This window comes from Peromyscus maniculatus, chromosome 1, assembly GCF_049852395.1.
Source record: "Peromyscus maniculatus bairdii isolate BWxNUB_F1_BW_parent chromosome 1, HU_Pman_BW_mat_3.1, whole genome shotgun sequence".
In the NCBI taxonomy this organism is placed as follows: Eukaryota; Metazoa; Chordata; class Mammalia; order Rodentia; family Cricetidae; genus Peromyscus; species Peromyscus maniculatus.
Window position 1 is genome coordinate 130,938,442 of NC_134852.1, and position 26,572 is coordinate 130,965,013.

Below are 26,572 nucleotides of genomic sequence, written 5' to 3' on the forward strand. Positions count from 1 at the left end.
CCTGAGATTGCCAGGAGAATTTAGCACTGCCATATCCCAGGTTCAGTCCTGGCTCGGCCGTAATGCTCCCCTGAGGAACAGGCCCGTTTATTCTCCTAGCCGTTAGCCAGGGACTGTTCCAGGCACGGGAGACACCAGTCAGCAACCCTGCATGCAGCCTGCATTGAGGCGATTTGCAAAGACTTTGGTGTCTGCTCTCTCAGGACCACTGTGTAAGGAATTTGGAGCAGCCAAGATGATTTGGGCCCATTTCACAGCTGTGGATACTGAGGCACAGTGAAGTTCTAAGCATTTTACCCAAGGGCACACCCAGACTTTGCCACCATAAATACCCATATACCCTTCCCCAGAAGAGTCATCTGGGCCTTGGGAGAGGCGTCTCCCCTCTGAAGCTACATCCTGTCTCCTGAGGATGGGGTGGGGTGGGAGAATTGGATACCCTCACCACTTATGTGGGACATGACTGCCTTCCCGGGCCAAAACGAACGGGATGACAGAGGAGACACAGGCATAATTGCCGGGGTCCTTGTCCTGTGACCACCGCAGGCAACAGCTCATTGGCCAGTCAGTCACTGAACACACACCTGCTCTTTCGTGCGGCCAGTGGGCACCATGCAGGAGGCCAGACCTGGCACACAGAAGGCCTGCGGTACAGTCCCGCTTCTGTAATGTTAATGACCTAGTCCTTGGTCCAGCCTGATGCTCAGGGAGATGAGAGTAGGAAAGACCATGGCAGCTGACTGAGCCTAGGTCAGCTATAGGTCTAGGAGGACAGGATTCTCAGTGCTGGCCCCTGGGGCCCACCCACCTGACCCGGAAGGCCGCAGGGGATCGGACAGTGTGGTGTCAGCCAGCTGCCCCTGGAGCACCTGGTGTCAGAAGTGGCTGCAGACTTGGGGATCATAGACAAGTTCCCAGGTGCTGAGCCCTTTATGTCCCAGTGGTTCCTCCTCTCTCCACTTCCTCTTCCTCGTCACCCTTCTTGTCCTCTCCTTCCTCACCTTCCTGCTCCTCCTCCCTTCTTCCCTTCCCCTCCATCCTCTTCCTCTTCTTTTTCTCCCTCCTCCTCTCCCTCTTCCTCCTCCTCTCCTTCTTCCTCCTCTCCCTCCTCCCTCTCATCCTCCTCTTCTTCCTCCTGCTCTTCTCTCCCTTCTATTCCTCTCCCCTCCCCCCTCTTCTTCCTCCCCATCCTCTTCCTCCTCCTTGCCCTCTGATTCCAAGCCAGATAATACCACACCCAGTATGTGAGTCCCCTAGGCATGACTGACCTGCCTTCCTCTGGTGCTACATGGAGCCTGTAGGGAAATCAGGGGTGCTTAGTGTACATCTGAGTCATACAACATGATTTTGAGCCTCAGTTTCCTCAACTATGAAGTCAAAGGACAGGCTGCCTTCTCTGACTCCCTAAGGAGCCAGCAGCCACATGGAGGTTCTTGGGGACTCTGAAAGAGTCTGGAGCCCTGAGAGATCTATGAGGCTCTAATCTACCTGAAGTTCCTGTTAGTCCTCAGGACCTGGTAAGGTGTGCCTTGGGATGACCCTAGAACATTCTTCTGGTTTTCTCCACAGGTGGACAGCCTCTAGGCTGCATGGCTTCATAGAAGATGAAGACCAACCCTGCGGGCTCCTCCCTAGAAACCTGCCGAGCTGCAGGCCAGGGCGAGAAGGGCTGCCCTGTCTGCCAGGCCTGTGGAGGGGCCTCAGGCCTGGGGTCTGCTTCAGGGTCAGGGTCAGGCCTTGGGCCAGGGCCTGGGGCTGTTCTAGGGTCTGGGCTTGGGCCTGGGGCTATTCCAGGACCGGGACCTGGTCCTGGCGCTGTTCCAGATTCTGGCCCAGGACCTAGTGCTGTTTCTGTGACTGGGCTAGTACCTGGTGCTTCTTCAGGGCCTGCTGCTACTCAGGGACCCGCGCTAGGAGCAGGACCATTACCTGGACCAGGAGCTGGGTCTGGACCCAGGCCAGGAACTGAGTCAGTACCTGGGTTAGTACCCCAGCGAGGAGCTGGGTCCATACCTCAGCCAGGAGCTGGGATATTACCTCAGCCAGGAGCCGGGTCAGTACCTCAGCTAGGAAACGAGTCAGTACCTAGTCCAGGAGCTGCACTGTTACCTGGGCTGGGCCCAGGGCCTGAGACCAGACGAGGCTCTGGGGCTGGTTCTCACCCGTCATTCACTGACAGTGAATCAGTGACGCCCCCAGAACCAGCGCTACAGCAGAAGACACAGGCCAAACCCACACAGGCCCCCCGACAGAAGGTTCTGGTGACCGGAGGAGGAGGCTACCTGGGCTTCAGCCTGGGTTCCAGCCTGGCCAAGAGAGGCATTTCTGTCATCTTGCTGGACCTCCGCAGACCCCAGTGGCCACTACCCTCAGGAACGGAGTTTATCCAGGTACAGAGATGGGGATCATGGGGTGTGTGTGTGCTGCTGCTGGAGGTGACGGTGCCGGAGGTGACGGTGACGGTGGCAGAGCTCAGGTGGACAAACAGGATATGAACCCGCAGTGGAGTCTGAGATCTCGGGCTCTGGAGTCCGATTTAGCTCCAATTCTTTATTATTTTTTTATTAAAAAAAGTTTGGTTTTTTTTGTTTTGGTTTTAGTTTTAATTTTGTTGAGACAGAGTTTCTCTGTATAACAAACAGTCCTAGCTGTCCTGGAACTCACTCTGTAGACCAGGCTGGGCTTGAATCCACCTGCCTCTGCCTCCTGAGTGCTGGCATTAGAGAGAGACATTCACCACTACTACCACCTCACTTTATTTTTAGATTTTGTTATCAGTGTGTGTGGGGGGGGGATAAGGGTGTGATGTGTGTATGTATTTTTATAAATACATGTTTGTGTGTGTGATGTGATGTGCATGTATGTGTGATGTTTGTATGTGTGAGTGATATGTGTGATGTATATGTGAGTGTATGCGTGATGTGTGTGTGCGATGTATATGTGAGTGTATGTGTGATGTGTGTGTGTGATGTGTATGTGAGTGCATGTGTGATGTGTGTGATGTATATGTGAGTGTATGTGTGGTGTGTGTGGTGTGTGTGATGTGTGTGATGTATATGTGAGTGTATGTGTGATGTGTGTGATGTGTGTGGTGTGTGTGATGTGTGTGATGTGTGTGTGATGTATATGTGAGTGTATGTGTGATGTGTGTGATGTATATGTGAGTGTATGTGTGATGTGTGTGATGTGTGTGATGTATATGTGAGTGTATGTGTGATGTGCATGTGTGTGATGTATGTGTGTGTGATATGTTTGTATATGTAAGTGATGTGTGTGATATATATGTGAGTGTATGTATGATGTGTGTGATATGCATGGTGTGATGTGTGTGTGATATGTTTGTATGTGTGAGTGATGTGTGTGATGTATGTGTATGTGCATGTGATGTGTGTGAGAGTGCAGTCATACATTTGCCAGGGGAGAACTCTCCAGAGTCAGTTCTCTCCCTCTACCATGATGAGGCCGGCCTCTTTTGTTTCTGCTTCTGTTCTACACACTCCGGTCTGGCCGGCTAAGAGCTTCCAGGCATTTTTCTTATCTCCACCTCCCATCTCTCTGGAGGAGTGCTGGGATTACAGATGCGGGCCACCTCACCAGCTTTCTGTGAATTCCAGGAGCCTTCAGGCTTGCTGGGAAAGTACTTTCACTCTCTTAGCCATTCTGGGTCCTCAGCTCCAGCTCTTACACTTCCAAGCTTTAGTTCCACCCCCTTGAGCCCCGGTCTTTATCCCCAGAAAGAGACAGTAATCATGTGTGTTTTACAAGGAGCTCATAGAGAGTCGATAAGACAGTGCATATGAAACACCCAGGCCAGCCCTGGGCCCCAGAGCAGGATGAGTGGGGGCAGTGCCTGCTGATGCTCTGTGGAGCTGATAAATCCTGGCCCAGCAGACGCTTGGCCTGGGCTGGGTCACTGCCTTGGACTTGAACCTCTCACTTCTGTTTCAGGCTGATGTCCGAGATGAAGAAGCCCTGTACCAAGCCTTCCAGGGGGTGGACTGTGTCTTTCACGTGGCCTCCTACGGCATGTCTGGGGCTGAGAAGGTGAGACTCCCCCCACACACACCCAGAACCAGGCAGAATGGTGTTCAAGTCCTGCCCCCACCCACCACACTCCGATGCCCAAGTATGTCTTATTGTTTTTGCCTCCTCCAAAGAAGCACTGGGCATCCATGACATCAAACACCAGTTCTGGTGCCTTCCACCTGCGTGACCCAGGCCAGGTCACCTCTCCCTTCCTCATCTGGAAAGGAAGGAGTCACCATGATTTATGTCACAAACTCTTTAGGAAACTCTGTAGCAGCATCTACCAAAACATTCCATTGACTCAAGTTATACTTATTTCCATATCCGTAGCATTGGTTTTAATAATAAAACATCAGAAATTATGCAGTGGTCTATTAGTTACCAAAATAAGAGTAGGAATATTGTGAAATTCTATGCAGCCATTCAAAAGAATGAGAAGACTCCAAAGTGTGGATCCCCTGGCAACCTCCAAAGTTCAAAGCAGTGTTTGGTATCCCCTGTTTACTTTTAAAAAGAAAAGAGAAAAGCTAAGAGCCAGCAAGATGACTCAACCAACTGCCTTTAACCCCAGCACTTAGGAGGCAGAAGCAGAAATATCTCTGTGAGTTTGAGGCCAGCCTGGTCTACATAGCAAGTTTTAGGACAGCCAGGGCTACACAGAGAGATCCCTGTCTCAAAAAAAAGAAAAGAAAAAAAAAAAGAAAAAAAAAAGAAAGAAAAAAAAAAGGTGCCTCCTGCCAAGTCTGACCCCTAGGACCCACGGTGGAAGGAAAAAAGTGACTCCCACAAGTTGTCTTTTAATTTCCACCTGTGTACCACGGCCCTCACACACATGGACACATGCATGCTCATGAAAAACAAATAAATCAAAACGTGATAACACTTGTAAAGCTAGGTCAGATGTTTGCTACATGCACAAGAGTATACAATGATGTTAAATACAGGTTCTCTGTACAAACGTCCAAAGCCGTTAACAGCAGTCCCCTCTGGAGAGGGCAGAGGAAGACTTGGCATCAGCAATGTGAAGGAACTTCCCTCTTCATTAGATAGTTGTTGTTGTTGTTTTTTTTTTAATTTTATGTGTATGGGTGTTTTGCCTACATGTATGTCTATGTATCACATGCCTGCCTGGTGCCTGGGGAAGTCAGAAGAGGGCATCAGATCCCCTGGAACTGGATTTACAGACAGTCATGAGCGGCCATGTGGGTGCTTGGAACATAACCCAGGACCTCTGGGAGAGCAGCCAGTGTTCTTGACCACGGGGCCATCTCTGCAGCCCCTGGGTATCCTTTTTACTGTTTGAATTATTTTTAACCTTGTAACTGTTTCCCCATTCAACAAAAAAACACCACCATAAGAATAAATATTGTTTTGGCTGGGGATGTGGCTCAGTGGGTAGGACAGCTTGCTTGGCATGCACCCTGGGGTGAATCCCCGGCACCAATAAACCAGATGTGGTGGCACACACCTATAATCCCAGCCCTTGGCAAGTGGAGGCAGGAGGATCAGAAAATTCAAGGTTATCTTTGTCTATATAGCTTGTTTGAGGCCAGCCTGGGTGACATGAGATACACTGTCTCAAAGGAAAACAAAGAAAGAAATTCGTTTGCAAACACAGCACATCCCATTTCCCAGGGGCTTTACATGAGGTCTGGGTTGTACTGTTTGCTGGGCGCCTGGCACACAGGAACCTATCATTGCAGACCCCTTCTTTGTTTACACTCCAGTGTCCTCCTGGGCACGGCCACATCACCACATTTGTCTCAGATAAGGGGAGACTTGGGGGGGGGCAGAAGATGATCCAACACATTTGAAGTTACTTATCCGTGCCAAACTCTATGCCAGCCCATGCACCCTGCTCCAAGTATGCTTCAGCGTGACTCCTGCTGACCTTGAGCTCAGCCTGTGGCCTCAGCCACAAGGCGGAAGGCAGCACGTGACTTCCCATTTCCCTCTTGTCTTCTAGCTACAGAAACAGCAGATTGAGTCCATAAATGTCGGAGGCACCAGACTAGTGATTAATGGTAGGCCCTCAGAGTGCAGTGTGCCCTGCAGTGTGTGATCCCTCCTCCTCTTTCTCCTGCCGCTGGCCTAGCTCTGGGGTGGGAGCAGGGGTGGGGGCAACAGAGGCAAGACCCCCCTGCCCTACCTAGACTGTACCAGCTGAAGCCAGTGGGAGGCAGACTATCCCCCCTGTGTATAGACCTGCTCAGGGCCCTCCCTGAAGGTAGCATCAACGGTCTTAGTGTGTCTAGGGTCCCAGGGTTAAGGATGGTACCGAGGAAGGTCACTGAAACATCAGACAGCAGCATCTTGTTGGGCCCTCGGAATGTGTCCAACCTTGACCTGCGCTTTCTCCAGCTCTAGGGCATCTTTTCTATCTGTCCCACCAAGTGAGCCTTTTCTTCCTACCTGCCCTTGACTGAGTGGCTGGGGGAGGGGGGGCAAAGGCACACTAGAAGGAGGAATAAGAAGCCCTGGTCCCCAAGTTGAGGGGGGAGGCTTTTCCCTCCCAGGCGGTTCTGGATTCTGGAGATCCCTGATGGTATGGGGTGGGATGTTAAGACTGAGTAGAAATGGGTGGACTTGCCCACAGAGGCCTTTTCTGGGCTCCTCCTTAGCCAGCTCCTTGCTCACAGTCTGATGTGGTGTGTGTGTGTGTGTGTGTGTGTGTGTCTCCTGCAGTCTGCGTCCGTCGGCGGGTTCCAAGGCTCGTGTACACCAGCACAGTCAACGTGACATTTGGTGGAAAGCCCATAGAGCAAGGCGATGAGGACTCTGTCCCATACTTCCCCCTGGACAAGGTACCGACTTCTGGGAGAGATGGGGCAGGGGGGCAGGCTGGGAAGTGTCTGCCCAACGGCAAGTGTTGATAGAGCCAGGTCCGTCTTTTAGCTCAGGGTGCATCCCAGGAGGACGGACTCCCAAGCTGAGTGGTCTTACACCCTCGGAGGCTTCAAAATCAGATAGACCTGGCCGTGAGCCCCACCCAGCCTGGCACCTTTCACCCCTGTGATGGTGCAGGTTATCATATACTCTGAATCTCTGTTCTCCATCTAAGCCTGATAACACCACGGAGGGGATTTGTAAAGAGTAGGAAATGAGATTATGTGCGAAGATGTCACAGGAACACTAAAGGATGACATATGACCACATCATCCAACCTGTATCTGACATCAGTGTCACAGGGCAGATATTGCAGACTGGCAGGTGCGTCCCTGAGTCAGGATTATGCAGCCATGGGGTAGACTAAGCCCAAATGGGCCAGCATTGCCGTCAATATCATTGAGCCCGTCTGGTGACTGTGTTCTCCTTGTCCCCTGGCAGCACATGGACCACTACTCTCGGACCAAAGCCATTGCTGACCAGTTGACTCTCATGGCCAATGGGACACCTCTCCTAGGTGAGTACCATGGGGCCTACTTATAACAGGCATGCCTGCCTCCTGCTGCCTCTTATAATTGTGTGTCTGAGGCCCTATAGCCTTCCAAGGGACATCTCCACATGGTCTGGGCCTTTGTCCTTCAATGTGTTCTGAGTACCTGCCTCCCCGACCAGAAGATGGCCTGGACAGTCAGATCTCCTGCTTGCAGTCTGGTGAGGAAAAGACTGAGATAGCCTGACACTTGCTCTCTCTGCTGTCTTATGGGAATGGATTTAGTTTGGGCAGTCTGGAGCATTATGAATGTGTAAGGAGTTACACTTCTTTGGAGGGAATCATGCAAGAGAGAGGCTTCTGCACCGAAACTTCCTGGAGAAACCCACCTCAGCTGTCTCTCTGCATTCTCTCCTCGGGCTACAGAGAAGCAATCATCAAATAGGCACAGTCCACACTTTCATGCATTCTTCATGTCAGGCCCTGTTTTTCATGCTAATTCCATATGCAAAGGTTCATTCACTCCATAACATTCCTGAGTGAGGGGGTGGAATTTAGGCACCCCTGGTCTTCCACACAGGAGCCAAACCCATTCAGACAATTTGCTTGCCAGAAATCATTGTTACTGTCTTTCTAAAGTTTAGAACTAAAAGAAACCAGCCAACATGGTTTCCTTTTATTGTCAAAATTATCTATCCAGGCCAGAGGTGGTGGCACACACCTTTAATTCTAGCATTCAGGAGGCAGAGGCAGGCAGATCTTGAGTATGAGGCCAGCTAGAACTACATAGACCCTGTCAAAAAAAAAAAAAAAAAGAAAGAAAAAGAAAAAGAAAGAAAAAGAAAAGAAAAGAAAAGAAAAGAAAAGAAAAGAAAAGAAAAGAAGAGAGAGAAATTTATCTGCCTGGGTCTGGTGGCAAAGTCCTTACATACTATCTACTTAGAAGGTTGAGGCAGCAAGATCACAAGTTCAAGGCTTGCCTGGGCTACAGAGTGAGTTCAAAGCCAGCCTGGGCTATATAGCAAGATCCTGCCTCAAATAAACAAAAAATAAAAAAGGCGGGGGCAGGATATAGCTCAGAGTTAGAAAGCTTGTTTAGCATGAAGCCTTGTGTTCAACCTCTCTAGAAGCACTGGAAAAGACAAACAAATGTGGGAACCAATCAGATTTGGAGAACAAGAGAGGCTTGGAATTATAGCCTCCAGTTTACGCGGAGGAAACAGAGGCCAGTTAACTGGCTTTGCTCAAAGTCACACAGCACCGAGCTGTTGAACTTTGAAGCCCAGGGGAGTCTTAGCCCCAGAATCCGGGCCTCACCCACTGTTGCTGCTCTAGAGGCAGCGAACCAGGTCCCTACATGTGGGCTCTTTCCCCTATAATATCCCTGCTTTCATGACTTAGTCTGTCAGTCCTTGACCCCTGGTCCTGGGGTGCACATCCACTGTGTTCCCCCAGGATTTGAGCTGATGCAGTTGAATTCCCTTCTCTGCCAGGGCACAGCCCCTTCACCTACCGCCAGGCCAGACACCTAATCCTCTGGCTGGGAATTATTTATATGCACATCCCCAGCTTTCAATGCTCTAAAGAGTCATGGATACCCTAGACCTGCCCCTCTCTGTCGTGGTTACCCAGTGTCCCACAGGCCACTGTTGGCTGCAACCTGACCTCCTTCCACCATGGCCCCAGGGACCCAGAGTTTAAACTTAGCTGTAAGGCTACAGAAAAGCTCAGCCAACATCTGCCTTCCAGGAGGCTGACCGTGGTCACCAGGGGTGATTACAGAGGCCTGAGATCCAGGCTAGTCCTGAGATGGCTCTCACTTGAGCTGGGTGCCAGAATCCTAATAAGTAGGTCACAGGGCCTTGTCAGGTGCTGTATCTTCTTGCACCTGCTTGTGTTAGTATCCTGCAGCTCCCATAGTGCTTTGGGACATTCTCTTGCCGTTTAAAAGCTAGAGCCTGGAATCCTGGGGTTAGCTGGTGTTAGCATGTAGAACCCGATCTCTGAAGGCTCTGGAGAAGGGGCCCTCTGTCTCCTCCAGCTTCAGGTGGCCCCAGGTGACCCTTGGCTCATGACTGCAAAACTCCAGTCCTTGCTTCTACCTTCCTGTGGCCTCTGTCTCCTCTGCTGATCTCTCTAAGACACTTGTAATTGGATTAGACCCAGCTGAAGATCTACGACGATCTCAACTCACCAATATCGTTAATTACAAGCTTGAAGGCCACTTTCCAAACAGCCACACTAGCAAGTCCTAGAATGTAGACACATCTTTTGGGGACCACTCTATCATCCATGACTCTGGGCTTCGTTGTAAAGGGAGGGGTGTTTGGTAAAGATGGAAGCTTCTGGCCCTGGCTTATTCACGGGGAAAGGGAGCATACAATGAAAGTGCCTAGAAAACAGATCTGCAGAAAGAACAGCCACCTGCTTTAGGAAGCAAAGGTCATGAATAGCTTCCAGGGCCCTGGATGGCAGGAGCTTAGGGCCAGTGCCCTCAGGGTTTGTGATCTTAATTCCGATGATGCTGAGAGTCACTTCCAGGTAAGAATATCTAAGGATACCACCTTTAAGGACCTCTGCGGGTTGCTGGGAGGTGGGTGAGGTCCCCAAAGAAACTGGGCTGCTGGAGTCACAGAGTATCTATGCTGGGCATTTCATGCTAGATAAGGGGCAGGAGATGTGGATGGCTTTGAACTCCCCACCCTCATGTGCTGTGACCACCCTTTCTTGTGTCCTAGGAGGAGGCACCCTCCGCACCTGTGTGCTCCGTCCCCCAGGGATCTATGGCCCTGAAGAACAGAGACACCTGCCCCGGGTGGCGGTAGGTCCTCTCCCAGCCTTCCTAGACCAGAGGCAGAAAGAGTCAGGTTGATGTGGTGTGCACACTGACTGGATCATTACATCTGTCTAGGGGCAATGTCAGAGACTCTCTATGCTGGGAGGTCACCCCGATGCCTACAAGTTCATAGTCCTCAGGCCTACCAGGGTCAAAGTTCCCAGTGTGCCAGCCAGGCCTCTGTTCAAGTGAGGGAGAAAGAAAGCCATGACACCAGAGAGACCTTCATGTGGGTACCCCAAGGGCTGAGCAGTTTATCTCAGGCTGCCAGGGAAGGTTCTTCATGCCAGAAAACCCTAGAATACAGCTGCAGGGGACTCTAGGCCCCAGTGGCCTCACAACCTGGTCAGGGAGACAGACCACACAGTCATAGCTTCAGGATTGTGAAGGCTGAGTAGAAAGATGCAAGAGAAAATGGGCCTGGCAGGGGAGACCCAGGAAGACTTCCTGGAGGAAGGGATGCCTACAGTGTTTGGAAGGAGGAAAAGGGATTTTTCTGATGAGCTGTGGTGATTAGAGAAAGCAAATGCCAGGCAAAGGAGCAACTTGAGCATGACCCTAGATGTGAAGAAGGTCACGGTTAATGTCGTCATCAGCAAGAGGTCCCGATGACTGGAACTAATGGGGGGTGCAAGGCCACAGGGAGCCACTGGAGGTCATCTGGGGAGTGCTGTTCTGGCCTGCTGCTTCAAATACTCCTCTGTGGAGTTCTTAGATGACCACGGGTTAACCTCAGTGGCTTTTCACCATTTACACACTTAATTCAAGGACTACTGTGTGCTCGGTACTGTTCAGATCAGCAAACACAACAGACAACCCTGCCCTTGTGTGGCCTCTGTTCCCACCCCAGGAGATAGATTCAAGCAGATTCAATGTTGAATTATAAAGAGTGTTGGAAAGTGCCGGGCACAAAGGGGGAAAAGAAAAAGTGGGTGGGGTGGGCTCCCGGGGGAGTTGGGGAAGTGGCTGGGGGAAAGCCAGGTTTTAAGCCTCCAAGGGAGGAAGGAGCCAGGTGTGTCAAACAGGCGTTTGGAGGAAGAACCTCCAGACACGGGGCGACTCTCAGAAGGCCCCAAGACTTCCCAGGAGTACACAGACAGCCCTGGGGTGGTGGCAGCACAGGACAGGGGGTCAGGAGGAGGGAAAGGTGTGGTTTGGCTGGGCCAGGGCTAGAGGGGCACTGGGACATTGTCAGCGGGTCTGTGTTCATCGTCACCGCCCGTGTGCCTCTGTAGTCACCAGAACAGGGCCGGATACAGCTGTGCAGGGTAGATGGACGGCTAAGAAGCTGCCGGAGTTCCCAAGGCGAGAGAGGGGTGGTAAAGGGGGAGAAAAGGGGTTGGATTCTGAACAGATGTAATAGTTGGGGCAGCTGGGTTTACAAGTGCTTTGAGTGTGAGGTATGAGAGAAGTCAGGGAAGGTCAAAGGTGGCCCAAAGTCACCTGTGAGACAAGCAAGCAGAGACGTCCCAAGGACTTGGGACATGGGAGTTGGAGTCTAGCCTGTTACTGATTGGAAGCTGTGAGCATGTATATAAAGTGTAAAACCAGCCAGGTGAGCCTACACTGTCCTCTCCCCCGCACCAGAGCCACATCAAGAAGAGACTGTTCATGTTCCGGTTTGGGGATCGCAGGACGCGCATGAACTGGGTCCATGTGCAGAATCTGGTGCAGGCACACATGCTGGCGGCTGAGGCTCTCACCATGGCTAAGGGTTACGTGGCTGTGAGTGTCCTGTGACATCCCTGCCCACCACCCCACCACCACCCCGCGCAGGCTGCAGGCAAGGAGAATCATGCCTCAGGAGTCTGAGGGTCAATCGGTTGGGTAGAAACTTCAGAGAACATAATTAGCTCTTCCGCAGTGACCCTGTGACATCACAGCTACAAACTGGAATGGGTCACAGTCTTCACGGAAGTACTGAAGAAACTGAAGTACAATGAGGTTGAATGAGTCCATCGAAGTCACACAGCTTGTCAGTATGGTCACCCTGTTACCAAACTTGGGGCCACAATCTGCACCCCAAGAAGCCAAGTTCAATCACTCCTTTAGAAGCCAATTAAAAGAGTCAAATTAGCCGGGCGGTGGTGGCGCACGCCTTTAATCCCAGCACTCGGGAGGCAGAGCCAGGCGGATCTCTGTGAGTTCGAGGCCAGCCTGGGCTACCAAGTGAGCTCCAGGAAAGGCGCAAAGCTACACAGAGAAACCCTGTCTCGAAAAACCAAAAAAAAAAAAAAAAAAAGAGTCAAATTAGATCAGGTGGTGTTGACACACACCTTTAATCCCAGCACTCGGGAGGCAGAGCCAGGCAGATCTCTGGGAGTTTGATCCAGGACCAGGCTGTGTAGAGAAACCAAACCAAACAGCCAATAGTAAAAAGGGAAAGAAGGATGAAAGGACCCAGTCTGTCTTGGAATCCTGAGTGACATTAAAGTTTAACGGAGTCCCAGGAATATGCACGTCTTGGCAGTCCTGGTCAAGGTATGGTCCTGTCCACCACTGAGTCATCCCTGAGTGGGCTTGGCTCTCCTGTAAGCTGCTACATTGGAATGAAAGGGAGATAAGCTCCCCTCTGGCTGTGGTCCTTTTGTGTTTCCAGCGTGAGATCCCGAAGAAATCCCTGTCTCTTCGGGGGTCCCTTGTTTCAATAGTCGGATGGTCAGATTGACAGACAGCTGGCCCACGTTGTCAGCATCTCTCTAGAATATCGTCATGTGTGCCAAGCCAGTGGCCGCCCTTACTAACTAAGGTGTTGCCCAGGTCTGTCCCCAGAACTGCTCAAGAGGACAAGAGGGCTGCAGAAGCAGCTGGGAGCCATGAGAAAGGGTGGGGTCAGGCTGTGGGCAGACATCTGACTACACCCTTCTCTCCTGTCACCCCCAGAGTGGGCAGGCGTACTACATCAATGATGGAGACAGCGTCAACCTCTTTGAGTGGATGGCCCCACTGGTAGGTGTTCTGATCTCCCAACCCAGAGCAAGACTCCGAAATCCCATCCTCTATCCTCAAGTCCTTTCCTACCACCCAAATCCAAGAATCTACATTAGGAAGCCCTGGCAGCGGCGTACCTGAGTGGCCCTGGGTATAGCTGAAGCTGGGTTGTGGCTGCCCCTTTATTTTTTTTTTTAAAGATTTATTTATTATGTATACAGTGTTCTGTCTGCATGTATGCCTGCCGGCCAGAAGAGGACACCAGATCTCATTACAGATGGTTGTGAGCCACACCATGTGGGTGCTGGGAATTAAACTCAGGACCTTTGGAAGAGCAGCCAGTGCTCTTAACCTCTGAGCCATCTCTCCAGCCCATGGCTGCCCCTTTATGATACCATGTGTTCCCTGATTTTGTCACAGACCTCTTCCAACTTGCTTCCTGACTTACGTGATTCTGGCCATGTGAGTCTTCTGTTATTTCTTTTTTCAGTGGAACCCAGGGCCCATGCAAAAGCAAGGGGTCTACCACTGAAAGGCAGGGTTTGATTGTAATCCCTAGGCAGGTACGTAGAAGGTCACCAGAGCCTGGAGAGAAGAGCTCAGCCTCTGAAAAACCTGTCCCCTCTCAGCAACCCACAGACCTATGGACCAGCCCTGTGTGGGAAGTGAGCACAGAACCCCAGGCTAAAGGCGGAGGGGTTATCATGTACTGCTGTGCCGATGACAGCTCTAGTTTGTTCCATTTAAAGAGAGCACTTTGAGGGGCTGGAGAGACAGCTCAGTGCCTATGAGCACCGGCTGCTCTTCCGGAGGACCTGGGTTTAAGTCCCAGCACCCACATGGCAGCTCACAACTGTCTCTAACACCAGTTCCAGAGGATCTGATGCCCTCTTCTGGCCTCCACGAGCACCAATCATACATACAAGCAAAACACCCATACGTGGAAAGCTGTTTTGTTTTTAATTTTCTGAATTAAAAAGCACTTTTATTGAGATGTAGCTTACAAGCTATGCAGTTCACCTATGGGAAGGATGTAATTCAATATGGTTTTCAGAGGTACACAACCATCACCATAATTAACCTTAAATCAGGTCTTCGTCTTCAGATAAGCAAAACAAGCCTGTGCCTGTTAGCAATACAGCCCTGTGTACCCTGCCCCACCTCTATCCTCAGCCCACCCCACCCCAGGCAACCAGGAGTCTTCCTCTCTCTTCATTTGCCTCACTTGATTATTTTATATGAATGGACTCATAGGTATTTTACATGAATAGACTCATGTCTATCAGGTCGAGACTTCATTCCTTTTTTTTTTTTCCTTAATGTATGTGTGTATGTGTGCACTTCACTTGTGTATACAAGTGCACATGTATGTGAGTACACATGCTTGTGGAGGTCAGAGATCAACCGTGGGTGCTGTTCCTTAGGCACTGTTTACCTGTCTTTTGAGACAGGGTCTCTCCCTATCCTGGTACTTACTAAGGAGACTAGGCTGGCTGGTCAGTGAGCCTCCCTGCTGGATTGTGTACTTGCATGGAGTTTCTGGGTTACTCCAGGTTTAACTTTTCATTGAAGAATCCCAGACTGTTTTCCAGAGACTGCAGGATCTCCATCCCCCCAGCAGTCGGGGAGTGCTCCCATTCTCTCCAGCCTGCCAGCCTTTGTTGGTTTGGCTGTGACCTGGAAAGGTTTTACACAGGTGGACAGCTCCATTCATCCTCTGCCAGCCTGTTTCTTCCTGAGTCTCCTTCTGCCTTCCACCCACTTGCTGGGTTTTATCTATTTTTCTTTAATAGTACAGTCAATTCTGGAAGGAAAAAAAAATCAGATTCTACTTGAGGGCCTGGGAACATGTTCAGGTGTGGGTGGCTATAGTAAAAACTAAATGATGTGAAAGAGTCTAAGTTAAAAAGCCTGCCCTAGAGGCTGGCAAGAGATGGCTTAGCAGGTAGAGTCCCATTGCCAAGCCAGACAACCCGAGTTCAATCCCCAGGACCCACATTGTAGAAGAAGAGAACTGATTGCAGGAGGTTGTCCTCTGACCTCCATAAGGTATCACTGCAGGTGCATCCTGAAAACACACACACACACACACACACACACACACACACACACACACACACACACACGGAAGAGAAAGATTTATCCTATGTTTTCAACTACTTGAGTTATCCTGACCAAGGAGTGGATCTCAGTTCCAGACTGGTGTGCAAACGATCATCTTCACCATGCCAATCAGAGTGTGCACACCTTTAATTCCAGCACCCAGGAGGTAGAGGCAGACAGATCTCTATGATTTGTGGCCAGCCTGGTCTATATAGAAAGACCTTGTCTTGAAAAATAAGACTAGTGTGGGCATGGGGGTCTCTCTGGGCTGGTGGGGGTCCCCTGCCAGCCAGTATCTGGGAAACAAGTGATCTTTCCTCACCAGCCAGTCCCTAACAACCAGTTCTGAAGTCAGACCATGTTCCCTTGCAGTTTGAGAAGCTGGGGTATAGTCAGCCCTGGATCTGGGTACCAACTTCCTGTGTTTATCTGACAGGTAAGGAACAGCATGGGTATAGAAGCTCCTGTATGCCAGGTACACACACAACATGTGTGTGTTTACATTACTGGAAACCCAGGGCCTGGACTGTGATGAGGCCAGGGAGGCACGCAGGAGTAATGGAATTTAAATAGATTGGGCAGGTGCACCCAGCCTGACCCCCGCGCACTCAGAGGAACCTGTCTCTGTATCGCTACAGCTGTGCAGATGTACTCACCATGGGCCTGCCCGCTTAAATGTGAGCCTCTGGCAAGGCTGGTATGACTGTAATGACTGTAAAAGAGGAGGCTGGGGCTCTGAGACCTGCCGGGAGTGGTGCAGGGTGCGGGGGAGGGGCAGCCTTGACACCTAGACCTGTGCCGGAAGGCGTGATGCCTGGTGGAGCAGAGGGAGCCCTGAGGCTCCCCCTCTTCCAAGGTCACCCTGATGCCAGGGCTTCTTTGGGATGTGTGGCGGCTGGGACCTTGGATTCTCCCCCTCCCTCTGCACGTCAGCATCTGCTCGCACTCCCCGGTCCCACCCCACCAAGACAGCGTGTCCTGCTGCTGCCCTCTGCTGGCCTTCCAGTAAGACTGCAAGTGGGCAGGCTGGAGAGCCGGCTCAGAGGTTAAGAGGTTAAGGCTGCTCTTCCGGAGGTGCTGCTGACCTGAAGGAATCCAGTGACCTTTGTAAAGGGACCCCCTAGCAAAGCAAACAATGCCCCCAATGGATCTGTCCTGAGGGTCCCTCCCGTCTGCCCTCTCCCACAGCTGTACTGATGGAGTACCTGCACCTGGCACTGAGGCCCATCTGCACCGTCCCCCCACTACTCACCCGCAGTGAGGTAAGTGTGCTGTTGGGGAGTCCTAGCCCAGAGCCTTTCCCTCCCCTCCACATCTCCATTGGTGCCGAACACCCTGCCACAAGATACTACTCTGAGATCTCAGAACCTTCCATGTAGGCTCGAAGCTACAGCCCATTCCTTTATAATGCTCCCTGTTTCCTCAGACCGCATTATAGACTGAACAGAGGACTGCTCCACGCAAGCTTCATAGCTCTTATTCCAGCCAGAGGTGGCTTATTTTCTAGCCATATCTGGGGCTCCCAAGGGCAGGCTCCATAGCAGGTACTTTTTTGGACTCTGAATATACAAATGTACACACTCACACAAATCTCCAGTGGCTCTAGGCTCATCATTCATGCTTACTCAAGAATAAGTATGTGCTAAGTGTCTTCTATGTACAGAACATCAACACTATTCAAAGTTATGACGGACAGTTTATTTTGGGAGGCTTTTTTTTTTTTTTTTTTTTTGAGACAGGATCTCACTATGTAGTTCTGGATATCCTGGAACTCTCTATATAGAGCAAGCTGGCCTCAAACTCATGGGGACCCACCTGCCTCTGCCTCCTGAGTGCTGGGATGAAATGCATGCACCATCACACCCAGCCAATGTATAGTTTCATATTTGCTCAGCGTGTACCATTCAAAAAGAGGACATCTTGGGCCTGGAGAGACGGCTCATCAGTTTAGAGTACTTACTGCTCTTCAGAGCACCCAAGTTTGATTCCCAGCACCCACATGCTAGCTCACAACTACCCATACCTCCAGTCCCAAGGGATCTGAAACCCTCTCCTGGCATGTGCATGGTGTACATACATGCATGCAAATAAAGCAATAATACATATAAAATAAATATAAAAACTTTTTTTTAAAGAGGATTTCTTTTTTTTTTTTTTTTTTTTTGGTTTTTCGAGACAGGGTTTCTCTGTGTAGCTTTGCGCCTTTCCTGGAACTCACTTGGTAGCCCAGGCTGGCCTCGAACTCACAGAGATCCGCCTGGCTCTGCCTCCCGAGTGCTGGGATTAAAGGCGTGTGCCACCACCGCCCGGCTTAAAGAGGATTTCTTAAGTAGACTGTAAATAGTGAAGTGACAGGTTATTTAGGGTCTCTCATTTGATTCCTCCTAGTGCTAAATTAAGAAGGGCACAAAGATGATGTTCTCCACTCTATGAGAAACTGGGCACTAGAGAAATCAGTGGCTTATCCAAGATCACATCACATTGGAATTGGCTTCAGGATGCCAACTCCAGTGCTCCTTAAGCTGAAAGGAAGTGGGGGGGGGGGCGGGGAATGTTCCAGAGAAGCCACTGCCCACCATTATTCCTTTGAGCATCCAGAATGATGGAGGATAATGGCAGTCCTTTAGTGTCATTTGATATTTCCTGCTGCTGGAAACTATTGCTCTGCCCATGAACAGCGGAGGAAATTAGATCCGTAGTGAAGTTGCCTACCCAGGATCATCACCACTCACTTACAAGGTACCGATGGGATTTGAACCCAGACCTAAAGCTCCACCACTAGCTTGGAAAACACATTAGGAACAAAGGGCAAACAGTGGCCAGGAGTGCTGCAGACCCATAGTCTTCCTCTTGTCTCATGCGTGGGTTAACTGGTTGGCTCCAGGCCATAGGATCTGAGGCATTTGGGGGGCTATGGGTCAGTCGCCCTCTGCTGGTCAGTCTGTGAAACACCAATTAGTTCTCTAGCTTTTAGGAACCCTTCTATTCCTTGAGCACCTACTGTGTGCCAGGCACTGCACTGAGCTTGGAGGTAAGAAGACTTGGTCCTTACCCCAGGAAGCTCACAGTCTTAAGAGGAAGATGTTCCAGAAACCAGGCAGCTCAACACGGTGATAAGAGCTATGCTGGGATGGGAGGAGGATTGCCCAGCATGCAGAAGTACCGCCACTCTGAGGTCACCGCTAAGCCTGACCTCTGAGAACACTGTGCCAGGACCTGCTTGCGTAGCTTCCATGTCTCCATGGAAGAGGTGCTCGGTTGCTTTTAGGATATTTACTAACCTGCATTGCTCCAAGTGCTGAATGTTCTATCTGGGGCAAGAAGAGCAAGAACTGGTCTCTGCTTCCCTCATTAGGGTCCCTGGACCAGTGCTTGGCTCCAAGGGCCCGTCTGTGCCATGTGAGAGTCACACAGCCAATGTCCAGCTAGAGAAGAATACAAGGCCAGGTGGGAGGGCATCACCAGACCCCAGCATGACAAAGGATATGGCCTAGGAAGTGGCTCTTCTATGTGACCCTAGGAAAGTCACTCAGCCTCTGGTCTTCAATTTCCACTTATGGAGAGAGGAAATAGTGTCATCTCAGAGAACACAATTATATCAAGGGACCACACCAAGCAGAGTGGGGATTCTATAATCAATAGCTGTCATTTATTACCCTAGAAGCAGGTGGGCCCCAGGCCAACTGGAAGCAGGGGAAATGCAGCTCAGATTTAAAGAGGAATCATTGGGCGTAACTGAATTCTCTTAGGGACACTTAGTTAAGCAGCTGGGAGGGCTGGAAAGGCTGTTCTGGAGGCCCTGCCCGCTACAATTGGTATTGGGCTGGCAACAGGAAGCCAACATCCTTTCTTGGAGATGTTTTTCTGGAGAACCGCTCCCCACTACAGGCAGGAGGCTTTCGGCTTCTCCCGCTGTTCAAGAATGCATCTAAGGCCTCCAGAGGTCCAGAACGGCGCTAGGCTGGGAAGAGCAGCAGAGACGAGGTATTAAACAGGATGAGAATTTAGCAAGGCATCCAGGAGGCGGCGCCCTCCAGGAAAAAGATCTTAGAAAGGAAGGTCCCCCAGGGAGGCATCGGCAGGAACAAGACGCAGCGGCCAGTCTTCTTAAACCCTAGTGTTGACAGAGAAACAAGCTGCCCTCCCCCTATCCTTTTGGTCAACAAGGCCGAGGATGCTCTCCCCTCCCACTAGCCCGGCCCTCCACTGCTCCGCCTCGCCCACAGGTGCTCAGCGTGGCCGTGACGCACACCTTCCAGATTGCCAAGGCCCGCGCTCAGCTTGGCTACGCGCCGGACAAGTTCAGCTTCGCCGACGCAGTGGAGCGATATGTGCAGACCACGACCCAGCAGCCCCGTGGCTTCACCACGCTGACGCTCCTGCGGCTCCTGCTCCTGCTTCTGGGGCTGCTCGGCCTGCTGGGCCTGACCCTGCACTTCCTAGGGCTGCAGCCTTTGCAGACCGCAGTGCAACGCCTGTGATCCCGCCTCCGATCCCCGGCCACGCCCACGTATGGCTCTCTGAGCTTGTACCTGGCTTTGACCTCCTGAGTTAGGCTCGCCCCTGAGTCCTGGCCACGCCCCCATTCCTGGCCACGCCCCGGCTCCACCCTCTAGCCTTGTATTAGTCCTCGTGTTTGGGCTCACTTTCTCTGCTCCGCCCCCCGAGTCTCAGCCACATTTCCCTACCTTTGGCTTCCTAATCCAACTTCTTATTCTTCTCCGGGGCTGGGCGAGGCGGTTGATGAAGTCCCAGCCTACCAGCCTGCTTCTCCTTCCCAGCCATTTCCAGGCTCCTAACCAGTCCAGCCCTCCCCTCCCTGTATCTCCCGGTTTTTCCTGCTCTGGTTTCGCCCCTTCTGCCTCCACCCGTACGCTGAAGCTCCAATGCGGTTGCTTCTTTAGGGACAGACCCTACTCCTCCCTCTCGCTCTGTCCCCTTCCAGCCGGGTTTTCGCCGTTGGTCCAAGTGGATGACGTTCTGATTGGTAGAGTCTAGAATTGGACCTGTCTTCTGCTGCTTCTGGGGACAGTGGGACCTCCTCCCTGCCATGGCTTCTTTGAGTTTGTCCTGATTTTGACACAGATTTGTGTGTTGATTAGCTGGGGAGGGATACCCAGCCCAGCTTGGTGTCTTTGGGTTCTCGGTTAATGAGTGGAAATGACTCAGCACAGTAAAAGGTTTCAGTACCAGAAGGGGCAAGGGGAAAAAAATTGCAAAAGAAAATTAAATGTCTCATAAAGGTACCAATGTAATAGACAAAATAAGAGTTTGGCTGATATTTTATGATTTAGAGTTGTGTTCTTGTGTGTGGAATCAGGATGTCGTTCCTGAAGCTGTCTACCCTATTTTTACAGACAGCATCTTTCTCTTTACTTTGGAGCTTGGAGTGGCGGGGCTGGCCAAGAAACCCTAGGGGATCCACCCTGTCTCTTGTTTCCCTGCCCTGGGATTGCAAGCATATGCCACCACACCCAACATTTTATATGGGTGCAGGAAGTCGACTTCAGGTCCCCATCCTACGGAGCCATCTCCCCAGCATCCATATTTTATGACTTAGTATCATTTGTAATTTTTTCTCCTTTTTAAAATGTATTAAATTTTTTCATTTATTTTACATCCCGACCGCAGTTTTCCCTCCCTCTTCTCCTCCCATTTCTTCCCCCTGGCCTCCTTTCTGCCTCCTCCCCCCATCCACCACTCCTCAGTCTCCCTTTCAGAAAGGGTAAGGCCTCCTATGGGAGCCAACAAAGCATGGCATATCAAGTTGAGGCAGGACCAAGTTCCTCCCTCTGCATCAAGGCTGGGTGAGACAACCCAGCATGGGAAATAGGTTCCCAATCATTTGTATTTCTTGATGGGTAGTGGTGCTCACTATCACCTTTATGAGTTTAAGGCCACGGTCAGGCGGTCCTGCTCTCCACAGAAACTGCACCTCCCTGCCATCATGTTGTGGATCCCAGAATAACAGTGTGTAAACAGATCTAACACATCTATCTATCATCTGGTGCACACGTGGCATTAGCTGAGCAAATACTGTGGACCCTAGCAGAGAGCAAAGTAACTGCTTAGCCTCCGGTGGATGGAAGAGAAGGCACTCACTAGTCAGTCTTCATAGGTGGTGTCCTCACAGTGTGTGTCCCTGTCTGGTAAATAAGGAAGACTGTTGTGTACGAGTCTTAAAATACACTCGGTAGAATTTTATGTGTGTGTATGTATTTTTTAAATCAATAGTAGTCATTTCTATCTGTTTAGTGCCCAGCACCTGCAGGAACTTGCATTTATACGGCCTTATTTATTTCTTTATTAAAGCCACTCCTACAGGAGGATTTGTCACTGTCGATTTAAAGAAGAGGCCAGGACTAGCTTGAAGTATCAGAGGATAAGGTTACTGCACTGTAGCTGTGTTTCCCTAGGCCCCGTGGGGAAGGTACCACTTGGTTATGTCGGTTGCAGCCTGACTGTTCCAGTGTCTGGGGTTGAACTCTGGGGTCTACCTCCCTACAAATCTCAAGCCATTTGAGGTGGCCATCATTCTTAATCTAACTGTTGCTATGATAAAATACCCTGATAACAACTTAAGGAAGGATTTATTCTTCAAGGCATTTTCATCCGAGAGTTTTGTGATATCTACTTCCAAAATGTCTCTTTCCTACCCCTTCGATTCTAACTGCCACCACCGTGTTACAAACCACTGTCCTTTTTCTGACAGGACTGAACACCCCGGCTGGATTTTCTGAATCCCAAACTAGAACGTGCCACTCACCAGCCTGAAGCCCGCTCATGGTTTCCCATTGCCCTCTGAGTTCAAAGCCTGAACCACGTTCATGGCCTCATCTCCTGCTCCCTGTCCACTCTTCCTCCACGCGGTGACCCTAACTGCTTCCACAGCCCCTCCAGCTCTCCAGGCTCTTACTGGCCTCTGGGTTTTCTGGAAATCTTTCTCTCTCTCACCTTCAGTGTCCAATTTCAGGTCCAGCTAAATGTCACCTCTTTGTTCCCAGAGCCAGGTAAGGACACTGCAGTGCAGAGCATGACTCACGTGTAACTAAATGATGATGTTCAGCATACCTGTCTTGTTCTCTCCTGAAACCTCACCGCGAGCTGGGTTTCTGGCTCAGAGTAGTTGTTGGATAAATAAAGCATCGGGGGAGCCACTAAACCAAGCCTACAGACCACGTAGGAGAATAAATAAAGCTGAGACCTCAAGATTGGCGTTCCTACGAGGAGTTTCACCCCAGCAACCCAGCCCTCCCTAGTCACCTGACATCTTTCCACCAATAGAGATTTACGGGTGTCAGCCAGACCCGGAAGGGCCCGTCTCTAACTCAGGTCACCCATAACCATCTTTGCCCTTGGCAGAGACCCTCGAAGTATGAACTAAGACCCAAACCCCCTGTTGGGAATTTGCATGGAGTCCCAGACCCTAAAAGGGGGGAGGGGTTTTGTTTTGCTTTGTGTTTTGTTTTTTAGGGAAGAGAATTGGTCAAGAAAGAGGTTTGTGGACCAGGCTAGAGACGGGGGGACTTCTTCCGTTTTACTGTTTTTTCTTCATCTTATGCTTTTAAAAATGAGTTTCAGAGGGAACGAAACAGAGAGGACAGAGCCAAGAGCATACAAATGGAGAAAATAAAAGCTAGGGATGTGGCAGCGGTGGGATTCGAACCCACGCCATCGAAATGACTGGAGCCTAAATCCAGCGCCTTAGACCACTCGGCCACGCTACCTCCCGCTCGTAAGCGGCGCCATTCAGAGTATATCAGTGTGATGACGTAGTGCGTTGTGCCTTGCAAGTCCCGCCCCTGGGTGTTTCTGAGCCTAATGTGAACTCAACCTTTCTGCACGAAGTGGCATCCGCCATCGGTCTCCCGACGCTCTGGTTTCAGGCAGGGACACGAAGTAGGAACGTACCAGTAAAAAGGAAAGGACAGTCCCCGCGTGTCAACCCTAGATCGCAGCGTGGGAGTTTTGCGGGTTTTTTTTCCATGGACGTGATGCTGCCTGCGGACACCTGGGGGCAGTGCTGCGCCGCCGCGTCCCGCCGCTCGACTGGGCGGGGCCGACGCCCGGGAACCCGGCTTGCACCTAACTCAACCTGCGGCCTCAGGCACTCCTACTTCGGTCAGGGCCCATGGCCGCGCAGTGTCCAGCACCCGCGCTGGATCTTCTGTTGATGTGGGCTCCTGCGTTCTTATTACCACATTTTACAGAGCGAGGAAAAGACCTGACAATTTGTGCCAGGCTAGCGTTCTCCCGTCTCTCAAGCCCCACCTGAATGCCGACTATTTCAGTTGTTTTTAGGGAAACAAAGTAACTAGAGCGTACCTCCTAGCAAACCTTCGTTTTCTGCCGGTCAGAATTCTGAAGATCGGCTTGAAGTCTTTAAAACAAAATGTAGTTTAAACCGTTCTTCTCTTCTGATATCCCCAAGTTTGATACTTCTTTCTCAGCAGTGTTAAACCCTCCAAGTTTACTTTTTGCAAATTTTATACTTAAATAGGGCCGTCCATTTCCTTGCAATGTTTAGGGAAGCTAACAAACAAAACCACCATAAAGAAAGGTGGGTGGGTATGCTAACACCTCCCACACCACACACCACCAACAGAGGGGTGTTCACACCCCAACCCCCAGCGTTGTACGTTCAGCTATGATTGAATTACAGAACTTTGTGAGCCGAGAGCCGATTCAGGAGTGTAGATTCACAAACCTGTAATACCCACAACGTGGGTGGGGGCAGTAGGATCAGGAGCTCAAGGTCATCCTTGGCTGCATCCCTAATTAGAGACTCCAAGACTTGTTAGAGACCTTCTCTCAAAAAAATAAGGATGGGGAAACTAGGCTAGATTATTCAAGAGGCCCTGAAGAGAGAGATGAGGAACCGCAGGAGACCAGGGAATGGAATTGTGAGGGAGCAGAGAGCCAAAGACTCATCAAAGAATATAGGTGCCCTTTTCTAAGCTTTGTATATTTATTCACTGGGGGTGGGTGCACACCAATGCTCATGTAGAGAGCAAAGGACAACTTGGAGGATTTGCCTTTTCCTTCCACTATGTGGGTTCCAGGTTGTCATGCTTAGCAGCAAGCACCTTTATCTACTGAGCCATCTCCCCAGCCCCTGAGAACTGACTCTCCCCTGGAACCTCCAAAGAGGAACAGGAGGTGTTTGACGCCTTGATTTTAAGAATTGTCTTCCAGAATGATTTGAGCAGCTCAATTTGAAGTGATTTGTTAAACTAATACAGCAAAGTAACCCCCCCCCCCCCCGACTTGGAAACTATGGAGACTAAGGAGCTATGTGGCCTAGGGAAACTTGCTGTTAGGATAGCAGAAATAGCAGCCACCTGACGGCATTTGCGGTGAGGATTTGCTTTTTTGATTCCACACACTATTTCATAGACCCATGGTGTGTCAGACATCCATGCAGTCCCCTCAGAGAATGAAGCCGTGTGTGTGTGTGTGTGTGTGTGTGTGTGTGTGTGTGTGTGTGTGTGTGTTCACCTGTGTGTGCAAGCACCAGAGCTCCGCATGGGGTGTCTTCCTCTATCATTCTCCCGTTGAGACAGGGCCTCTGGCTGAACCATGGCCAAACTAGCCAGTGAGCTCCAGAGACCCTCCATTCCTCCCGCCCCCATCACCAGGATTACACTCACCTGCCTCACGTCTGGGTTTCTACAAGTGTGCAGGGGGTCAGAACTCCAGCCCCGAACCTTGTACAAGTACTTTCCTGAGGGAGCCATCTCCTCAGACCCTGAAGAAGTTTTTTGTTTGCTCTTTTCATTGTTCTTGTTGTTTGCTCTTTTGTTTAAGACGAGGTTTTTCTATGAGGCTCTAGTTTTCCCAGAACTTGGTCTGTAGAGCGAGCTGGCTCTCAAACTCCGAGATCTGCCTCCTGAGTGCTGGCGTTAAGGGAGTGTACCACAACTACCAGCCTCATTGTTTTTAATTATGTGTGTTTGTGTATCTCTGTGTAGGTTTATGTGTGTGAATGAAGGTGTCTGCAGAGTCCAGAAGCAGGCACTGGAATCCCCTAGAGCTGGAGTAACAGACAGTTATGAGCTGCCAGATGGGGATCCTGGGAACCAAACTCTGCCAGGACAGTATGTGCTCTTAACCACTGGGTCATCTCTCCAGCCTCCCTGAAGACATTTTTAAAGATCAAATGTGGCAACACATGCCAAGCACTGAGAGGAATCCCCATCCCAGGGATCTGAGCAATCCTCTGCCAACTGTACCTCAGGATCCTCACCACAGTTCCATGGGAGTCTATGAACACCTTCTCTTCCTGATGCTCAAGAAGGTATTTATAGGCCTCTCATCCCAGGAAGAAATTGGACACTGGTAGGATGTCAACTCCAGGGAAACAAGCAATAGTTTTTAGTTGCCCAATGCCATATCTTCAAGACTGAGGACAGTGTTGACCAAAAGAATATTGACTGAGAAAATATGGTTTTTTTTTTTGGTTTTGTTTGTTTGTTTTGTTTTGTTTTTTTGGTTTTTTGAGACAGGGTTTCTCTGTGTAGCCTGAAGAGATCCACCTGCCTTTGCCTCCTAAGTGCTGGGATTAAAGTCATGTACCACCATGCCTGGAGTTTTTTATTTGCTCATTTTGGGGTTTTTTGGGGAGGGAGTTGCTTTTTTAAGTGTGTGTGTGTGTGTGTGTGTGTGTGTGTGTGTGTGTGTGTGTGTTCTGTCGATCAAACCCAGGGTCTCCTACAGGTTAAACACACAATTTACCACTAAGCTACAACATCCCTGCCCTGGTTTTTTACTCTCAGTGAAGGGCAATCCATCTGAATCCATTGACCTTTGAGCTCAAAAACAGAGGCAAACATTTCTGCTCAGAGCTGCCCATCCTAAGTGCTGACAGAATTACTGTCTGGACATGGCCAGGCCCTGGCCTGCCCTTCTGGACCAGCACCCTCTTCTGCAGCCACAGGAAGGCACAGAGTTCTCTTTATGTAAGCTATCTCCCCAAAAGAACTCAGAGCATATTTACACACACACACACACACACACACACACACACACACACACAGAGAGAGAGAGAGAGAGAGAGAGAGAGAGAGAGAGAGAGAGAGAGAGAGAGACATAATCTAGCTCAAGTCAGAGTTTATTCTGTACCTTCTAGCCCTGACCCTACAAAAGCAGGCTTTAGGGAGGCACAGCTGCTTCTCACGGTGTTCAGGCTCTGCTTGCCTCCAATTCCAACCCCAGAGAGGCGAAGGCCTCTGTTTGCTCCCACCCAGGCTCTCTCCAGCATCCTTGCCTCCCAGCTGGCCTCCCCCATGCCTGCTGACCAT

General features: G+C 50.5%; 1 protein-coding gene and 1 non-coding gene across 2 annotated transcripts; one reads left to right on the forward strand and one right to left on the reverse strand.

The window, feature by feature from the left end:
* The first annotated feature begins 1,546 nt into the window (after positions 1–1,546).
* On the forward strand, positions 1,547–19,994 carry Sdr42e2 (short chain dehydrogenase/reductase family 42E, member 2). Its single transcript, XM_042282905.2, has 11 exons — positions 1,547–2,390; positions 3,949–4,044; positions 5,993–6,050; positions 6,712–6,830; positions 7,354–7,429; positions 10,141–10,223; positions 11,826–11,963; positions 13,122–13,187; positions 15,645–15,708; positions 16,461–16,534; positions 19,499–19,994. The coding sequence occupies exons 1-11, from the start codon at positions 1,605–1,607 to the stop codon at positions 19,751–19,753; spliced, it is 1,815 nt and encodes a 604-aa protein (XP_042138839.1). The 5' UTR covers positions 1,547–1,604; the 3' UTR covers positions 19,754–19,994.
* A 2,923-nt stretch (positions 19,995–22,917) lies between these two features.
* Trnal-uag (transfer RNA leucine (anticodon UAG)) lies at positions 22,918–22,999 on the reverse strand. Its single transcript has one exon. It is a non-coding gene; the product is annotated as a tRNA-Leu (tRNA).
* Between the last annotated feature and the right edge of the window lie 3,573 nt (positions 23,000–26,572).

Bases quoted from the DNA above. Each gene is read 5' to 3' on its own strand.
- Sdr42e2 (XM_042282905.2), top strand. From the start codon at position 1,605: ATGAAGACCAACCCTGCGGGCTCCTCCCTAGAAACCTGCCGAGCTGCA. The intron at 4,045-5,992 runs GTGAGACTCCCC...CTTGTCTTCTAG, and splicing joins GCATGTCTGGGGCTGAGAAG to CTACAGAAACAGCAGATTGA. The intron at 15,709-16,460 runs GTAAGGAACAGC...CCTCTCCCACAG, and splicing joins TTCCTGTGTTTATCTGACAG to CTGTACTGATGGAGTACCTG.